The sequence below is a fragment of the Protopterus annectens genome, chromosome 4.part0 (assembly GCF_019279795.1).
Source record: "Protopterus annectens isolate FY-2018-M chromosome 4.part0, PAN1.0, whole genome shotgun sequence".
Classification (NCBI taxonomy): Eukaryota; Metazoa; Chordata; order Ceratodontiformes; family Protopteridae; genus Protopterus; species Protopterus annectens.
In genome coordinates, this window is record NC_056733.1 from 1,311,086,262 (window position 1) to 1,311,106,447 (window position 20,186).

Below are 20,186 nucleotides of genomic sequence, written 5' to 3' on the forward strand. Positions count from 1 at the left end.
CATCCAATGCAAGATCTTCCTTACCCAGCTAACAGGCACAAGTGTTCTGGTACTGCTATCCTATAATAACTCCACTGCCAGGTATCTCTCTCTCACCTTCCCAGCCACTCCTTAATCTTCTGACCCAATTCTTTAAAATTGCTACAACATTTTTATAACACTGCAAGTCTGTAAAAATCAAATAATGGTTAGTTCTGACTAAAACTGCCTTTCCATTAGTAAATTTTCTTTCTACAGTCTTCTTACTATTAAAGAGACGCTGATTAACCCTAAAAGTTCAGCTGTCCTAGTAGGATTTTCCTGACATTTACTCAGTTGCCTGCTACAGCAAAAGCCATGGTTTGCAGAGAGCTGACAAAGCATACAAGGGATCTCATTGTTGAAAGGTATCAGTTAGGAGAAAAAAAAATCCACAGCATTGGATATACCATAGAACACAGTGAAGACAGTCATGAAAAAGTGGAGAAAATATGGGACAACAGTGACGTTGCAAAGAACTGGATGTCCCTCCAAAATTGATGAAAAGAAAAGACAGACTAGTCAGGGAGGCTGCCAAGAGACCTACAGCAACACTGAAGGAGCTGCAGGAATTTCTGGCAAGTACTGGTTGTGTACTACATGTGACAACAATCTCCTGTATGCTCCATATGTCTGGACTATGGGGTAGGGTTGCAAGATGGAAGCCTTTTCTTGCACAGAAAAACATCCAGGCCTGGCTAAAATTTGCAAAACAATACATCAAATCTCCCAAAAGCACGTGGAAAAATGTGTTATGGTCTGATGAGACCAAGGTTGAACCTTTTGGCCACAATTCCAAAAGGTATATTTGGCACAAAAACAACACTTCGCATCACCAAAAGAACACATCCCCATGGTGAAGCATGGTGGTGGCAGTACCATCTTTGGGGTTGCTTTTCTTCAGCTGGAACTGGGGCTTTAGTCAAGGTGGAGGGAATTATGAACAGTTCCAAATACCAGTCACTTTTGGCCCAAAACCTTCAGGCGTCTGCTAGAAAGCTGAAGATGAAGAGGAATTTCACCTTTCAGCAAAACAATGACCCCAAGCATACATCCAAATCAACAAACAAATGGCTTCACCAGAAGAAAATTAAAGTTTTGGAATGGCCCAGCCAGAGTCCAGACCTAAATCCAATAGAAAATCTGTGGGATGACCTGAAGAGGGCCGTGCACAAGAGATGCCCTCGCAATATGACAGACTTGGAGCGCTTCTGCAAGGAGGCAAATATTGTCAAGTCAAGATGTGCCTTGTTAATAAAGAAGACCGAATGTTGTAATTAAATCAAAAGGTGCTTCAACAAAGTAGTAGTTTAAGGGTGTGCACACTTATGCAACCAGCTTATTGTACGTTTTTTATTTTTTTATTTTTTTCTCCTAACATATTTGTTTGTTTTTCAAATGAATTGTCCAGGTTATAGGTCACATTAAAGGTGGGAAATATTTTGAAATGATTTATTGTGGTCTAATTTTTTTATATCACATAAACCTGGCATTTTAACAGGGGTGTGTAAACTTTTTATACCCACTGTACATCAGCCTCCTGAACTTTAAACTTAAAGACTATGTCCAGTGCTACCAAAGGATCTACAAACAGTCTCACCCAATCAAAGCCTTCAAAGCACAGGATGCATCAACTTAAGAGATACTGTTGGCACATCATTTCCTCATGGCATAATAAAAAAAAGAAAAAAACAATCAAAGTAGCTACTTGGTAGTTTGCCCACGATAATAATGATAAAATAAAAAAAAAATAATTTTCTTCCTTAATTTTTTTTTTATCTTTTATCCTTTTTTTATATACAGTTGAGACCATAAATGTTTTTTTCAAAAGCTAAGATTCAGATTTAATTATAATAATACAAGGTTATCTCGTAGACATTTCTCGGACTGCTGAAGGAAGATGCTACGCTTTGCTCACATCAATATGCTCTGAAGAGAAACCACTCCATATTTCAGTTTGGCTTGCGTATATTTTGCCTTATTCCCTCTCTGGAACCCAAACTGCGTATTTTTTTTTTCTCTGTGCCTTATTTTCCACTTAAACCAAGTTATAGCAGCATCAATGACGTGTATGCACAAATGATTATACGTTTCCTCACAACATTATTTTATGTTGCACAGACAATATGGTATCAGATTGTTTACAAACCACCTGATCACAATCTCCTAAAAGCCCCAATCTCTTAAAATATGTTCATTTGCATGTAACTGTCTGGGGTTCATGTAAACAGCAGCCAATAAATGCTCCACATTTGTACCAAAACAGTCAAACCCAAACTTTTTTCCATTCTTATTTTATGGATGACTCCCACTGCCATGAGCTCCTTCTTGACTCCCAACATTTTGTTCACTCTGGTGCTCATTTCATGTACAATTTTTTCTAGGTTTCTTGTCAAAAGTATCACTTATACCAGACAAGCTATTCTTTAAATTGTCTTTAGACTGTCGCAAACATAAACATTATTTTATAGCTAGTTTACTAAAATCAATATGGGAGTGACAGGGGAATACAACTTTCTTCCTGAAGCACTGGAGAGCTTCCCTGTAATTTGGTGTAATAACTTTGACATGTCAGTCAATTGTTTACCATATTAAAACAGCAGTTCAGTTTACAGTTTGACAGTATTAAATTATAAAAATCTCAGATTTAATCTGGGCCACTATGGGGATATAAATAAATCCACAGAAAGTCATGATGTACTACTTCCTTCTACCACGCCAAAAAAAATAAAAAATCAAACAAAAGGGTGCAATTATATTAAAGTCTTTAAACAGACTAATGAGAATAGAAGATAAATTAAAGATCTGTATGCACCATAGGTTAAATCGAGATTTGCCCAATGCAAAAGGACTGTGAGTTAAAGAAAAAAAATGTGAAAAAAAAATCTTCCTGATATATTGGTATACTTTGCTAAGAGTGTCAAGAAGCATCAAAGGGATGTGCAATGAATTTCATAAGACGTGATAAGTATCGGAGTGCTAAATCTTAATACAATATTTCACATTCAGCGCTTACCCTTTTACCATTTGCATTTGGTCAATTGTATCTGGAAGTGGAATGCCAAAACTTTCAGGAAGAAAAATAGTCAAAATGCCTGACAGTACAGTGAGGCTTCCCATTAGGATGTACGGTAAATACTCATCATACTGGCCTGGTAAAACAAGACAAACATAGCAGTTATTAACCTCTACTAACTGCAAGACAAATCAAATACAATAAAGTAGCCATACTTACAGAATAATCTCAAATAAATATATATATTTTTGTTTTACATACAGTCAGCTTTTAAGAAAACTGCACTTTAAATCAAATAAAGTATTCAGTTTTAAAAGTAAAATACAGATGCCCTTTACAAGCTGCTAAAATAAAGTGACAGACAAAAGTGCTTGCCAGAGTACTGAATCCTCCTGTGCAGCTCACAACCACTGTAGATCAATCATAAACCTACATCCAAGTTTTTCTATAAGATTTCTGCTGACCTACCCAAAACATTTCCAAATACCATAAATTATCTTTCTCCATAACCTTAAAAAGAATGCACTGTGGTATATGATTTGCACTGCTGCATAATTTCAGTGAATAAACTACATTAATATGTACACAATCACCTTACGAGTGGAATCCTGAGGACATATTATTGCAGTATGAAAGTACAATTGTGTGAAATAACTCACCATAAAAGTAGATCTTTAAAGGAGATTTTGTTTAGCAAAAATGAATCTTCTCATTGACATCAGTTATTATCTGACCTGTTTTTTCAAGCTGTCAAACTTCCTGCTACATGAGGGAAATGCATCTGCCCCATGCGGCTCGTATGATGAAGAGAATTTAATATCAAACACAGATTAAAAAGTGGGTACTTCTCCCTTGAAGATCTGCTGTTATGGTGAATAACTTACAAAGATATATAGTCAAATGCTGGTCTTACAGTAGTATTGTTAAAATGGGCAGACACTTAAGCAGAACTGCAAATGTAATCTAATTTGGTGAATAGTTAAAAAGGAGATTCCCTGGGCAATGCCCTGCCAAAGCCTGCTGTGCTTCTGAAATGGGCATCCAGCTTATGGCATTTATAGAACGCTTGCTGAGCCTCCATGACAACACTTCCCACACATCCTGAACAAATACATTCTTAAAACAAGTAGAAGCGGTCATACCAGATATGTGCCATGATAGTACTTAGCAGTGTTTTTAACATTTTTCGTAAATTATGGTAACATAATGGGCAAGCCCTCTTTGATATGGCTTGTTTCATCACAGAATAGCTGGTCTTTTTTTCTTTCTTTCTTTTTAATAAAATGCAAACAGCCTGTCAGATTTCTTGACACCTTTTATTCTGCTCAACTTGCACTACACTTTTTTTTTAAACTCGTCAGTCAGCCCCATCCCAAGCTATGTTCTCTCTGGCTTCAGTGCTTGCTTGTCCTTAAATCCCCCAGTGACTCCTTGCTGGGTATCTCTAGATGTGACCGTTCACCACATTGGCTGCCCTAATGCTTGGGAAGTCAAACTCAGTTGTACTCATTGTTTAGACTCTGAAGATCAAGACATTAAATGGGGACTGACAAGCATGGAGCCCAGGAGCCATCATACTTGGCAAGCAATTGGGGGAGGGGGGGGGTAGTCATTATTCCTAGTTATAGATGCAGCTAGGGCAATGTCATCAGGGCATCATCACCTCCCCATCCCCCTGGGATAGGAGAGCTGGTCTTCGACTGCTTCAACCTATCCCCACTGGTCAAGCTTACAAATGGATGCCCTGTCTCAGCACCGTCAGGCTGGCTAAATCATACTATATCTTAGTTATAACTGCACATCCATGGTATGCACCAGTTTCTTCCCCTTATTCTCATTTTTTGGGAGGAAAGACGACCTTTGGTTATATCAACTAGTTCAAAGAGATGACTCAGCAAGGAAAACGTCACTTTTAAAAACTGCAAAGTCATTCTTCATAAAGACCTAAAGCAAAAGGTAAAGGAAAAAAATACATCTGAAGCCTGAGCACTCTTTTCCACAGAGAAAAATCCTCCTAAAGAATTCTTGAGAGGGATGTTTAGTGTAGAAAGTCTCACTGCTCCAACAGTCACCCGTAGCTTGGTCCACAAGGAAGGCATATAAATAGGATGGAATTAAGATAGATAAAGGATCTTAAGCTTAAAGTGGTTGAGAGTAACATTATTTCTTTGGCCAGTGCAAAGCTCTGGACTCCTTAAAAGGAGCACTGTGGTCCCTGGGATATATCTGAGACAAAACAGATTACAAAGGAATCAGTTTGGGTTACATGGACAGGAAGTCCTTCTACTGTGTGCGGGAAGTAGTAGAGAGAGTATCTGCTTTCTGCAGGGACCTTCTCCTGGACTCTTTAAGACTGTATAAGCAGCATTATTCAGGGCAGCTTCTACAAAAGGAATGATCTATGGTTCCTTATCCTTCTAACAAAAGAAACTGGTCTGGTACCTTTTGTGAGGGGTCAGAAGGCCTTCTGGCAAGTCTAAAGAGGCCTCTTTAAAGAAGGATGCCCAGGAGGTGATATGGGACACCCTTGTTATTCATTTCCATTGTAGAATCCATGGGGTGGAGGATGAATTAGAGACAGACAGATGGAAACAATCTTCTGTCTTAGCTCCAATACTGTGGTGGCATGAGCTTAACCAAAATATAAGGCAATAAATTCACAAGAGATGAGCCATGAGTGTCAGACTGCTAGGACCCACTAGGTAGGGTGGTTTCTGGTAATGCTCCACTCATCAAGATCGAAGGAGTGTAAGCTTGGCAACTAAATCATGGGCAAAAGTCATTAATGAAACACTGAATCTCACTTTCTTTTTTGAACTAAAAATACTGCAACTAAAATAGCCAATGATAGTAAATCCATAACCATAACAAACTACACAACAAGATCCCAGAAAACACTACTTTATTATTTTTCAACATCAGATTCTGAATGATCAAAAACAAAAAAAAAAATTAATTTTTGCTAAACCCCAGAGTTAACCTTTTTGCAGCGGGCAAGCCCAACTGTGCCCCCAAACTTACACATAGCTACTCTGATGCAACACAACACTGGAGAAAAAAGAAAATGCCACTGTTGGCGAATGGTGTTTTGCTGTTTTTCTTTGATTGTTCAAAGCTAGACAACAGTGCTGTTTGATCAAATGACAGGTACCCCGTACCCCCAATGTACAGAGTCTGCCCTTATACCTCCAATCTCTGTATAAATATCTGAAGTTGTATAAAATTAGAGGAAAGGTGGGGAAGGAACTACGCTCTTCTCTTTTTTCAGAATCACAATCTTCCTCTAAAATATAGTCTCTTCAATAAAGCAAACTGCAATGTATTAAGGTATCGATAATGTGAAAAAATGATTTATAAAACTAGTATTTTAAGATTTGACAAAACAGCACAATGTAAACAGCAGTACTCCTGATGATCAATGGGCAAAAGGAGCCATAGACTGTCTACTGGAAAAATCCTTGAAGAGGGAGGTTCTGGTCACAGCAGAACATTTGATCCACTACTTTTGCCCTGTTATCTGTCACTGACCCTCACATCACCTGAGATTCACTCCTGCTAGTCCCTTGCCTTGCCACTCTGAACAATATCATCTTTTGTAAAGAGATGTAACTTCATCTTACTTATGCCTTTTCATGTGGGTGGCTGGACTGAATGACTGTTGCTCCATATACTATACACTTCTTCTAGGTAATACTAGTGCAGTTTCTGGCTTGTAGTCAAATGACCACAGAAGCACATGGGAAGCATCAACGCTTCAGGCACAGAAAGAAAGAAATAGATAACCTTACTTATGCCGGACTCCTAAATCCTTATGCATTAGCAAAGACTGAATATGAATATTGCAACTAATTAGTGTAATAAAGCCATGTTTTGAAGACAACCACAGCCCTAGTCATGATGTCATCAACATACCCCAGCCAGCCAGGAATTTCAAGCTGTAGGAATAAATGAAACGACAAGATTAAACTCACGAGTCCTAGTATCAATCCTTCAGCAACTCTTTGATCCATGCTGACACAGTTTGAACTATTACCAAGCAATGGTACTTGAATAAACTTTTTGGCTAGCGCTCTACAACAAAATTGTTGACTTTCAATGTTATTATGCAGCTAATGATGACATCATGTGGCAGTGAGTCAAAAGCCTTCGATAGAACTAAGTGTATGAGTAGGATGGTAAATCCATATTGTGAGTAGCAGATACTGGCTTATTAAAATCCACTAAGCATGTTAGAATTGCTCAACCCTAAAAACAATCATCTTTATGAGTCGTTTGCTGGAGAATACACTTTGAATGTCATCAACAAACTTACCAATATCTTTTAAATGAACGCACAAAGAACAGTGGTCAAACTAATACAAAGGTAATTCTGGGTCAGGTCTATATATCCACCTTTATGAAGTTGAACTATACTGGCAAACTTACAGCCCTTGAGTACTATTCCCCTATAATAATGAATTAAATGGCATACCTACATTTTCCTGCTGCCTCTTCCAATGAATGGCTGTTTATTGTTGATTTTAGAACATGGCTAGCTTCATCATCATCAATCTACTTGTCTCATGTTCTGCATGAGATAAGGTTGCTCTGTCAACTGTTGCGACCTCTCTTGATTCAAACAGTTTAACCACAATTAATTGGATTGTACAACCTGGTGATGCACTTTCAGTATTTGTTTCTACTTTTCTCCACTGTAGTGTAACAATGAAGTTGGTATACATAATTTGGTGGGGACAACAAATTCATTTTGTGTTTTTTTAAAGGTTTGTGAGTAACAATTTTCAGAATGTAAAACTTGGAAAAGTTTAACTCATTGTTCTGGAACTGGACTTAATGCAGGGAAATCCAATTAAACATATCTCAAGGTTTAAGTCAAAACACCTTTCATTACATGAAGCACACAGCCAGAGGTATTATTTGGACCCTTACTGGTGTTTTTATTCACCCGTTATAATGCTGCACAGATACTGCCATTATTTTTAATTCGGCAACTGGCATCTACCGAATGATGTGGTGTGTAAGCCATGTTCTGGCTACTTTTGTAAAATATCTGTTTAAATAGTAACTATTTTTGATGGTTCTCTACAAGACTACTTTCATGGAAAAATAAGTCTGACCATAGAAAGGACTTCAAAAACGTCAGATGATATACTGAAAAAAGCTTTTCCTTTTGTCATTCTGATTGGCAAGATGATTGTCAAATTTTACTTTCACACCAGCATTTGCCTTTTTTAGTTTACTGGTGGGAATGTTAAAAATCAGTTTGCTTTTTCTGATCTTATATTTCCTATAAATATAATGCTTATGCTTTTTTATATTAAGCAGTTCAGTTTTTGTATTCTGGTGAAATAAACTGATAACATCAGTTTCTCTCTTACATTTTGTAAACACACTTTTTTCCCCAAGCAAGTCACAAAAATCTTCTTTAACTGCATCCATCACTAAGATGAGAATCTTAACAAATAGGAAGCTGGTCTATGTTCTTTATAGTGTGTAACTTCTGCCACATTGTTTTTTTTTTTTTTGTAAAAATATAAAAGTACTTATAAATACACTACAAGAATGCCTGGAATTGTAAATAGAATGTTTAAATGGTCGATTTCCCAGGGATTGCTGTCACTGCAGTTTAAACTAGGGACAGTGGTTAACACTATAACCTGTACTTTTCCACTCTTGTGGCGAGGTATTTAATGGAGCATAATTAATGGAGTTAACTATGTCTAGGAATTCAACTACACAATGAGTAAAGTTAAGACAGTAGAAACTCCAACAAATGACTGATAGAGCGACCAAGGCAGCATAAAAACTCTTTCTTAAAACATTTATTGTAACATGTAAGAGGTAAGCGCTTTTGCATATAATGCTTCTTCAGACCTATAAAAACAGCAAATAAATACATTCATATATATATATATATATATATATATATATATATATATATATATACACACAATAATGAATTCAAAGCACCCAATGGCAAAACATGACCAATTAAGTCCCATATTACTTAAAAACACAGTTCATCCTAAAATTTACCCACAACACATAAAATACAGATAAAATAAAGAATAATAGGGTGGGCAAATAAACTAATATAACAACACATTCTATCAATAAACAAGAGATCTTACCAAAAAAATACAATAAACCTGACTAAACAATTATTTGGGTATCCTACATTTTTTTAAAAAAGGCTTAATGGATGCTTTTTCATTGAGCCCAAGACCTCTGTCAGCTCTTAGTATGATCATCCAATTTGTCTCTCTAAATTCAGTATGATTACGTATGTCACCCATACGTATACTAGGAGTAATGATATCAATAACTCTAAATGAGAACTGGTGTAACTCTCCATGTTCCGTAATATGTTTAGAAAGGGCTTTATGCACAATGCCCTTCCTAATGCTGTAAATATGTTCCCTAATTCTTTCACGTAGGGACCGATTAGTTTTCCCTACGTAAAATGAACTGCAGATGGTACACTGGGAGAGATATACCACATTAGAAGACCTACAATCCGTATTCACATTAAGAGAAACTTCTACAAGTAGATCCTGAGTTAAGTGGTATTGTTGGTCCTAGTCCTTCATTTATTTTTAGGAATAAACTGAATCTAAAGAGAATATTGTGTAGTGATAGAAGTTTGAAAAGTGATTTTGTTAGAATAGGTATCACTGTGCCATGTGGGGGCTGTAATTTTTGTGGTTTCATCAATAGGTCGGAGACTTTTGATCACCCTGATTTAAATAGAAGTTTCTCCTTTAATGTGAATGCGGATTGTAGGACTTCTAATGTGGTACATCTTGCCCAGTGTACCATCTGCAGTTCATTTTATGTAGGGAAAACTAATCGGTCCCTACGTGAAAGAATTAGGGAACATATTTACAGCATTAGGAAGGGCATTGTGCATAATGCCCTTTCTAAACATGTTATGGAACATGGAGAGTTACACCAGTTCTCATTTAGAGTTATTGATATCATTACTCCTAGTATACGTATGGGTGACATACGTAATCATACTGAATTTAGAGAGACAAATTGGATGATTATACTAAGAGCTGACAGAGGTCTTGGGCTCAATGAAAAAGCGTCCATTAAGCCTTTTTTAAAAAAATGTAGGATACCCAAATAATTGTTTAGTCAGGTTTATTGTATTTTTTTGGTAGGATCTCTTGTTTATTGATAGAATGTGTTGTTATATTAGTTTATTTGTCCACACTATTATTCTTTATTTTATCTGTATTTTATGTGTTGTGGATAAATTTTAGGATGAACTGTGTTTTTAAGTAATATTGGACTTAATTGATCATGTTTTGCCATTGGGTGCTTTGAATTCATTATTGTATATATATATATATATATATATATATATATATATATATGTATATATATATATATATATATATATATATATATATATATATATATATATATATATATGCATTTATTTGCTGTTTTTATAGGTCTGAAGAAGCATTATCGCTCTATCAGTCATTTGTTAGAGTTTCTACTTTTTATTTATTTGATTGAGCGTTTGTTCTGTGGATTATTGCTGACTTTTTTGTGTAATGTTAAGACAGTGTTGTACTCAACAGATGGATGGTTGAAAATCCTCTAGCAGTATAGCTGGTCTTTTATTTTTAACCATTGATCATGAAATGCAATGTTCATGGCTAGACGATGATAAAACCCTATAAAATCTGAAGACAGGCAAGCTAGTAGGTGCATAAATGTCAGTCAGTAACATTTCATAGTCCTGTTCAATAACAGTATCTGAACCCAAAACACTCTTGTAAACTAGTATTACAATACTCTCGCACTGGGTCTATTTATGAAACCCTTGGGGGAAAAAAAGTTCCACCCATCCATTGGCACTGAGTCATATCTGACTCCTAGAGTGACCCTATAACAGTCATTTCCAATCACAGAGTTTACTAGGCAAGTAGAGAATGGAAGCTAAGTGTCTGGCTTCTCTGCTCTATCATATACACTCTGCAAGTCTTTAGAATTTGGGAGAAAACTAGAGTCCCCAGAAAAAATCCATGCAAATACAGGGAGGACATGCAGACTCTGCACTAAAGGTATCCTAGCCAAGAAACGGACCACAGAACCTCTTGTTGTGAGGCAACAAAGCTACTCACTATGCCATTGGACATCCCTAAATTAAGTTAGGATCATTTTAATCTCAAGAATTCCAGACTTTAGCAATTATGTGGATTATGTCTGGGTTACAGAAGAACCTGGCAAGGGAGTACTGCTAGGCATAATCTGCTTGGATTTCAACAAAGTTTTTGTTCTAGGCTCACTCTGGCAGCTGCTTGAAAACTGGAGGGTTAAGAAGAGGATCAAAACTGAGGAAGTGGGACCAAAGCCCTTGTGGTACATATGGTTAAGGGAGGAAGTGGGACCAAATCCCCCACATTACATATGGATAAAGGGGATCCATCAATATGTTTGAAGTTTCACTACTTCGAACCCCACTTCACCAAGTCCACTTGTTCGAAGTAGTGAAACTTCGAACATTGACTTCGGCAGTCACACTACAGTGCAGAATGAAATTATTCCCTTTGCCCTGCTGTAGTGCGATCTCGGAGTTGGTATATTTAAGTAGGGGGTGTGGGGGGCACAGCCCCCCCCACATGGGGGGTGCAGGGGGGGCTTGCCCCCCCTGCAAAAACATGTTTTAGTGTTTTTTTTTGGGTAGCCTGAGGAACTAGACATCAATGAAAGTGGACTTTTGCTGAAGTGTAGGGTCTACTGCTGTATTTCGAAGAAGTATATTTTCAATGTAGAGCAGTAGACCCAGATAAAGACCTGGCTGCACCAGTGAAAACACATATTTGACTAGGGCACAGGTGTGGGAGGGTCCAATTGGGGGAGGATGGGAGTAAGCGTCTGATATCACTTCACCCATCCTAGAGGGAGTGATGCTGGACAGGTTTGCTGCATGTGAGCTATGAGTATAATACGTAGGTGGGAGGATGCTCACGTATAGAAGCTCGCATGAACCTCCTGAAGGCAAGGTAGACACGGTGAATGAGGACTGGAGAGGAGCTGATGGCCAGCTGTGGACAGAGATGGAGGGAAAAAAATAAAAAGGAAGCAAACTGTTGTATGGCTGAAAGGTAGGATACTGACAGATTGTCATTAGAAGGACAATAATTACAATAAAGAAAGTGACAAGTGAAGTTACCTCGGAGGATGGTTCTGAGTGTGTTACTCCTTAGCATTTCTATTTCCCATATACATGAAGAAAGAGGGAAATATGTCAACCTCTTCTCTACTGACAAAGATATGTGCAGCACAGGATGGGGGGAAACAGTTTTAGGAAAGATCTGGTAAGGGTGCTCAAGTGAGCACAATATGGAAACTGTGGTTCAGTGCAGACCAGTGCAAAGTAATGCATCTAGGTCACAACTCTTTTGGTGTGAAGTATAACTTAAAGGGAACCAATGTTGGCAATATGGGAGTGTAGACCACATGCGGACTAGACCACTAAGAAAATGTTGAGAAGGCAGTAGAAGCAAACAGAATTCTGGGGTGTATCCACATGATTATAAGACTCTAAAATTACAGAAAAGGCACGTGTTCTTCAGACACATCTTCATGTTGAACCTCCAAGTACTGTGCGTACTTCTACAAACCTTAACAGGAGATAACATCAAGCTGCTGGAAGGCGTTCGGATGTAAGCCATTAGAAGGGTGCCACATTCCAAGTCACTCATGTTTGTTCTTGTACTATCTGCATTTATTTCTCCTTCTATCACCTTCCTCAGTACTCACTTCTGCTTCTGTGAAAGTCACCCCCACTGCATCTTTCTAGCTTAGCTCTATGCACCACTGCTCCCCCTTTCATGCAGGAAGCAATCTTCCAGTGGCACAGAGGTGACCTCAATCCCATGTCTTTCACAGACCTACTTTTGTAAGCTCCTCTTCCTTCTCCAATGTCATAGCCAGTCATTATATTCCAAAGTCCTATTCATGTTCAGTATATTAACTGCTGGCTCAGCTAACAGTTCTGAGAAGGGTAAATTGTGGCTGTCCATATCATGGCATTACTCTGCTACCTCCTTGGCACTGTCCATTATCATAACTGTTTCATCTGAAAGGTCATTTGTTTACACGTGTCATCTCTTCCTATTTGTCATGACCTCTGCTACAACCTCTATTGTCTTACTATGCCCAAGTACCAAGTCTGGCTTCAGCATACGTTAGTTTCTCCCTTTTTCCCTTGCTAAAGATCTCAATCCCCTTGCAGACTAAGCCTCCAATTACCAAACTCTCATTTCTGTTAGCCCAGTGGCCCTCACCTTCTTCATGTCCTGTCCCATGCCATTACTTGTATTGCAACCATTTATTCATCTACTTCCACTAATCCAGACTTCCTAACTGCCTATACTGATCATTTTCCTGACAGTGTTGCAGCTGATTCATTTCTTATCCCTACTATACCCTTCTTACAAGTCTTCTCCACTGTTTAGTCCCCACAGTCTCCATCTCTGTCTATGTTCTTAGGTATTTACTAGGCTAATGAACGCAAGGGCCTTTTTTAAGCCTAGCCTTCCATCCAAAATCTCTGACAAGTTCTGATACCCTTGATAAGTATAAGCAGGGGCTTGGCAGATGAAACATTTACAAGCAGGGGCCTGGGAGATGAACAATTTACAGGCTGCCTTTGTGCATTAGAGACACAGATGCCAAACCAAGGATGAATTTCCTGTTTCTCATCCAACTGTCCAAGTTACACATGACACGAGTTACTGAGGAACTCTGCTTCACATGGATGGGGAGATTGTTCCAGAAAAGGGGTAGTCTCTGGGATACATATCTGTCTCTCCAGCAAGTCCTATTTACATTACAGGCAGGGTTTAAATCTTTAGGATTCTGGGGCTGTTTATTTTGCAGATATGTAGGAGGTCCATCAGGGTGGGGGGTCCAACAGTGCTTTGTATGCCAGGCATTGATCCTCTCAACAGCCTTTAGAAGACAGAATACAGGGATAGGGCCTTGAGGTGTTCTGCATAAGACATGCTACTTACACCCAGGATTCATTTAGTGAGGAACCTCTGGGGATGTTCCAGTTGTTGGATGGGCCTAGTTAGGTACATACCAAAGGGGGCATTGTACTCAATAATAGGTCTGGTGAATGCCAAATATAGTGGAATAATGACTTCCTTGACCATAGATGACATGCCTTTGTTTATAAGTTGCACAGTATAGAAAGATTTCTTCACTACTGTAGACAAATGATGGTCAAAGGCTAGATTACTGTCTGTCTGCCCCCAAGTCCTTGACTACTGGGTCAACTCTTAGGGGTGTGTTGTCAATATGATAGTTACCAAGGGTGGATGATGTCCCAAAGAATACCATAATGCATTTATTGACATTTAGTTTTTGTCCATGGCACTGACACCAGTTAGTTCTCTGTGTCAGCCCTTCCTGGTCAAAATCTGTGTCAGAGGGGCAGTCTATGACCTCTCCTAATTTGCAATCATTTGCAAATTTAGTCAGCCAGAGGCCAGTGACATTGGCCTTGACTTCAGAGAAATAAATGCTAAAAAGGAGCAGTCCTAGGACCGATCACTAAGGGACTCCGCTTGTGACTGGCCTCTTTGTAGAGGTGGACTCCTCAATTTTAACTTCCTGGGTCCTGTCTGTGACCCAGTTGGCTATCCACCGGGTGACATATGAGTTTGTACCAAACCACACGAGTTTGTCAACAATGCTCAAGTGGGGTATTGGATCAAATTCCTTGGCCAGGTCAGGGTAGGCAGTGTGAACCATTTTGTTCTCATCCATTGCTTTGTTGACCTTCTTAAAGTTAAGAAGTCCACCAGGTTGTGTAAGCAAGACTTGCCTTTGACGAAACTAAACTGGGTTAGGTCCAGTGTCTAGAGGTTTCCTATGTCATTATTGATCATTTCCATGATAATTCTTTCCATGGCTTTGCATATGAGACTAATGAGACTTATGGTCTGTAGTTTCCAGGGTCTGTAGATGGTATATGTTTGTGCAGAGGGATGACTTTTTCTGTTGTCTATTCATGAGGCATGAAGCCTCTTTGAAGACTATAGTTAAACAGCAGTTCCAGAGGGCCTGATAAGTCATGTTTCATGCTATTTAGAAGGCATCCTTACATTCTCTGCTTTTCCTATCTGTTTGAGTGTACCGTCCTGCCTCACTCCTCCTGCACTTTGTGTTACTGGCTCCTGCATGGCCACCTGTTTCCATCTCACTTCATCACCTGTCCTTGCAGCATGCACTTGTCATGCCAACTTGACTTCCTTTTCCTGTCCTCTACTTTGTGACTGCATCTCACACTTTCTCCTTTCACCTTACCCTGTACCTGTACTCCTCCACACACTTCTGACCAGGTCCTCTTGCCTTCTTTCTGCCTTTCTGCTACCCCTATTTTCACCCCTTCTTGTCTAAGGACTTCCTGCTGCCTCCCCTCTTCAGACCCATTCTGTCTTTTCTTGATTACCCAGTGCATTACTACCTCTAGTTTCTATAACCTCATTTGTATGGCCATCATTCTCTGGTGGACATCACACCATCTGCCATCCCAAAGCTCCTTCGGCCAGTTACCCATCATCTTGTGCACTTCACAAATCTCTCCCCATGTGTTCAGTCCATCCAACAGTGCTCTATTCATGCTGTCCCCTTCTAGGTCATTTTCCTTTTTTCTTATTATCTACAATGGTGTTCTCCCCAGAATTAGTTCTCTGACTTGTGTCTACTAAGTCTCTGGAGATGTTCTAGCTCTCCAATGACAATGGATAAGATACAGCTGGTAACATGCAATTACAATTTCTACTTATGTAGGTGCATCTTCTTATCATATAGCTATGTTTTTCTATCACAAGTGTATCCCCTTCACCTCTAAGCATAAGACACTATGTCTTGTTTCTCAACTCTGTATCAAAGCCCTCAAAAATTAAGTATTATATCACATCCACTTTTTTGGCCAGTCTTCATTGTACAGACTTTTCAGAACAAATGAAGCTCCTCTTCTTCAGAAGTTGTAGATGAGTCAAGCATTTGACAAAGTAAAAGGTTTTTAAGCGGCAGTGCCAAAATCAGTTCAACCTCTTTTAATGAAGCAGCCAATAACTGGATGTTCTGTGCCATCTTTTATGGAATATCTAAAATGCAGCCTCTAAATCAAGCTATATAGATGGGGGTAGCTCATACAGAAACTCCTAAAATGAAGAAAGAAATCACATTTAGGACTACCTGTGACTTTCTAGAAACTGCAGCAAGACAATCACGGATTTAGGTGAAACACAGTTCTGACAAAAAATGTATTAAGGCAAAGACGAACTGAGTAGCGTAATATTTAATTATAAGAACAAAGCTTTCAGGTTAAACACCCTTCATCAGTATTAGCTAAATGCACCTACTTAAAACTATTTATACAGACATTGATTAAACCACAGCCAATAGAAATTCATCACATACTGTTAAAGAAACATCACAGTCCTTTTTTTAAAAATATATATAATAATGAAATATTGTACAAGTCCCAACATATAATACATAAAAATTAATGTAGGCAATTATGTCTCTGTTTTAAAATCGGTTTCAATGATATCATTTGATTTAAACCAGGTAATTTATCTGCAGATAAAAGGAGTATCCATTTATATTCACTCAATTCTAATTTAGCGTTTATATCACCCCACCTATTGTCCTTGGTTATATTGCCAATAACTTTAAACATAAAACCATGCTCTAGATTAGTCTCATTTACATGCCTAGCTAGAGCATTTGTCAAGATCTTTCGTCTAATGTCAGAATTATGTTCTATTATTCTATCCTTAAGTCTTCTATTAGACTTACCTACATAGAAACAGTTACATTTTTTGCACGTAGCCAGGTATACAATGTTAGTGCTATTACAATTGCAGCACATTTGAATTCAAATCTTTTTCCAGTTTGTGTATCAAAATAATTCACATCTTTATCAATATAAGTGCAGCAACAATTGGAAAAGTACCATATTTTTTTATCCTGGTTAAATTCATACTCCCCTTTATATCTTTATAGCATAATTATTGCTTCAAATTAGCACTGTTTCTAAATGCAAACCTAGGTGTAGGGTTAATAAATTTCTTCAAATCTGGTAAGGCCTGTAATATGGGCCAATTGCCAGAGATAATTTTCTGTATTTGTGAAGTACTTCTATTATATGTTGGTACATATCGAAGTTGTACACAAATATCAGGGGTAGCAGATGCTATATCAGTAGTATTTCTTCTGTCCTTGAAGTATGGACTAGCATCACCATCCCATAATCTAACTATTTCATTATAGTAGCATGTAATCATGTTGGGATCATAACCCCTTATCTATCAATAGTTTGTCCATCTAATCTGCTTGATGTTGAAAAAGATTAATATCAGTGCTCAATCGACTTAAATGTTTCATTTGAGACTTCATTATTCCTCTGAAGATATGTGGAGCATGCATACTTTTTTATGCAGATATTTATTACCATGTATAGGTTTTTTATATACGGTGGTATGTATATCATTACCATCAAAATGTAATGTCACATCCAAAAAATGTATTTTGTTTGAAGAGCATGCCATAGAAAACTTTAAAAAATCAGTGCTACCATTCAGCATTTCTACATAGTCATCCAGTTCTTTTCTACTGCCTTTCCATATAAAAAAGACTCGTCCACAAAACGTTTAAAAAAACAGATTTTGTCTGACAGAGGTACAATACTGTTAAAAATAATTTCACATTCCCAACAATCTAATACCAATGTTGCATAGGTATTGGCCACCAAAGTGCCCATAGCAACACCAGATACCTGATGGTAATACTTATTGTTGAACATGAAAACATTATTTTCAAGGACCACTTTAAGTAGTTCACAAATGGTTTCAATACGACGTCCATCTAATAACCCTCTTTCACATAACACTTTTATGATAGCTGCTATTTCATATTGATTGGGAATTACAGTAAAAATGTCCATTGTAACCATAATGAAATTGGTTGCATCTGTGTCATAAAACCATGTGTCCAAACTAGTTAGGAAATCAGGAGTGTCCTTGATATAACTTTGTACGTATCTCAAATAAGGTGAAAGGCAATGTAAGTAAATTGAGATAGGCTCAGTAAGCCAACCACGTCCAGAGACAATTGGTCTCATGAGTGGATTTGTAAGTGACTTGTGTATTTTAGGAAGGCCATATAAGGCCGATATAACGGGTGCAGGTACTGTAAAAAATGAAATGTATCTAGATCAATATCTTTCATGAGCAGTAAATCATAAATATTCATATTAACCCGGCTTATCACTTGCTTAATATCTAAGCCAGTTTTTCAACAAAGATATCTCCATCATTCAACAATGCATTCATATTAAAAAAATAATCCATTCTATTCATTAGTACAATCGCACCACACTTCTCGGCCTCTTTTATAATGATTTCATCATGGTTCTTCAATATTGTTAAAGCCATAAGCTCCTCATTAGTCAAATTATAAAACTTACCAAATCGGCCTTTCTCATATAATTCTCTAATTTGTATTTCACAAATATTATTAAATGCACAAACAATTGGATGACTTATAGGAATCAATGTACTTTTACGTCTACATCCAGTTCGCTGTATACACAAAGTATCACAGAAAGTTAATTTCAAGTCCAGCTCTCTGCAAAATAATTTTAAATCAGTTAATGCATCAGTTACTGTGTCCAAACCAGCCGGTATAAAACTCAATCCCTTCTGCAGCAATAATACCGTAGCTGGTATAATTTCATAGTTTAAAAGGTTAACAATAGTTTTAAGTGTGGATGTACTCACTTCCGTAGTTTGTGGTTGGAACAGGAACCACCCTGACTCTTCTCTGTCTTTTTCTGTACCGAACGCCCTCTCAATACACTCTGCTGTCTTTCCTGCACTTGTTCCGGTAGTTTCAAACAAGCAGGTTTCTGGGAAGGCTGAAAAGCCAACGGAGTGTCTTTATTCTGTGAACCAGCCAATCGTTGAATGGAAGGTGAAACATCCAAAGTGCTATGTTCATTGATGGGTTTAGAAACTGGTTGCTCTCTGCTTGTTAAGCTGGTGGGCGGTCTAACTGATTTAGCAGACATTTCTGCTAAATTTATTGTGTCCAATGTAGTCATTGATTCCTATATTTGTCAAAACATCCCACTGGCATTATTGGCAGTACTTCTGACTGGTTCATAAGAACTTTGTTAGGGCCATGAGAAGATGTGGCTGGTATTAAGATCATTAATGTCCCTCTTAAGCTTGCGACACTTAAGAGCCTCCATTTTAACATCACATTTCTGTAATCTGTCTAACATTTTATCATATTCAATGGTATGTCTTTAGACTTTGCCACAATGTTAAAGAAATGGACATCAAACTGGGTCTTGAATGTATATATATATATATATATATATATATATATATATATATATATATATATATATATAGATCTATATATACATACACACACATGTATGTATGTATTGATCTACTTCTAGTTACCGAAACCTGACTTCAACGAACTTCATAATGATGAGAAAAAGTTGCCTAAGTTGTAGTTTCATGAATGCTCGGATCACTGTAAAATAACGCTGGGAAATAAACAACTTAGCCACCATGGTGAACTTCGCCCTTTTCTTCACTATAGTGCAACCTCAGAGTTGGTATATTTAGTTAGGGACTTGGGTGGGTTTGACTTGCTTCAATTTGTTGTTGCTGGACAAGTAGTACGTTTCCCATAGTTATATTATGGTGATCCGAGTGTTCGTGAAACTACATCTTTGGCAACTTTGTCTCATCATTATAAAGTCTGATGAAGTTTGACTGTCCACACCCCAAACATTATTGCAGTAACAGAAACATGGCTGAAACCACACATTGCTGACAATGAAATTCTCCCTCCAGGATATAATATAATTTGTTAAGACAGATTTCATAAAAAGGGAGGCGGTGTAGCATTAATCTATCAAAACTCACTACAAATAACAACCTATGCAAAATCTGTCCCCAACTTTGGTAACGTTGAGCTGCTACTTACATCCTTTCACATAAATAGGAAGAAACAACTATGCATGGCAGTAATTTATATTCCCCCAAGCCACAATATCCACCTACTTGAAAACTTTTTATCTTGGCTA

At 37.8% G+C, this 20,186-nt stretch overlaps 1 protein-coding gene across 2 annotated transcripts in view; it reads right to left on the reverse strand.

The window, feature by feature from the left end:
* Positions 1–20,186, reverse strand: part of SLC22A5 (solute carrier family 22 member 5) — a 703,827-nt gene that overhangs the window by 7,729 nt on the left and 675,912 nt on the right. For both annotated transcript variants that reach the window (XM_044069191.1, XM_044069190.1), the window contains one exon: positions 3,035–3,170. In XM_044069191.1, coding sequence (XP_043925126.1) covers positions 3,035–3,170 — 136 coding nt within the window. The remainder of the gene's footprint in view (positions 1–3,034; positions 3,171–20,186) is intronic.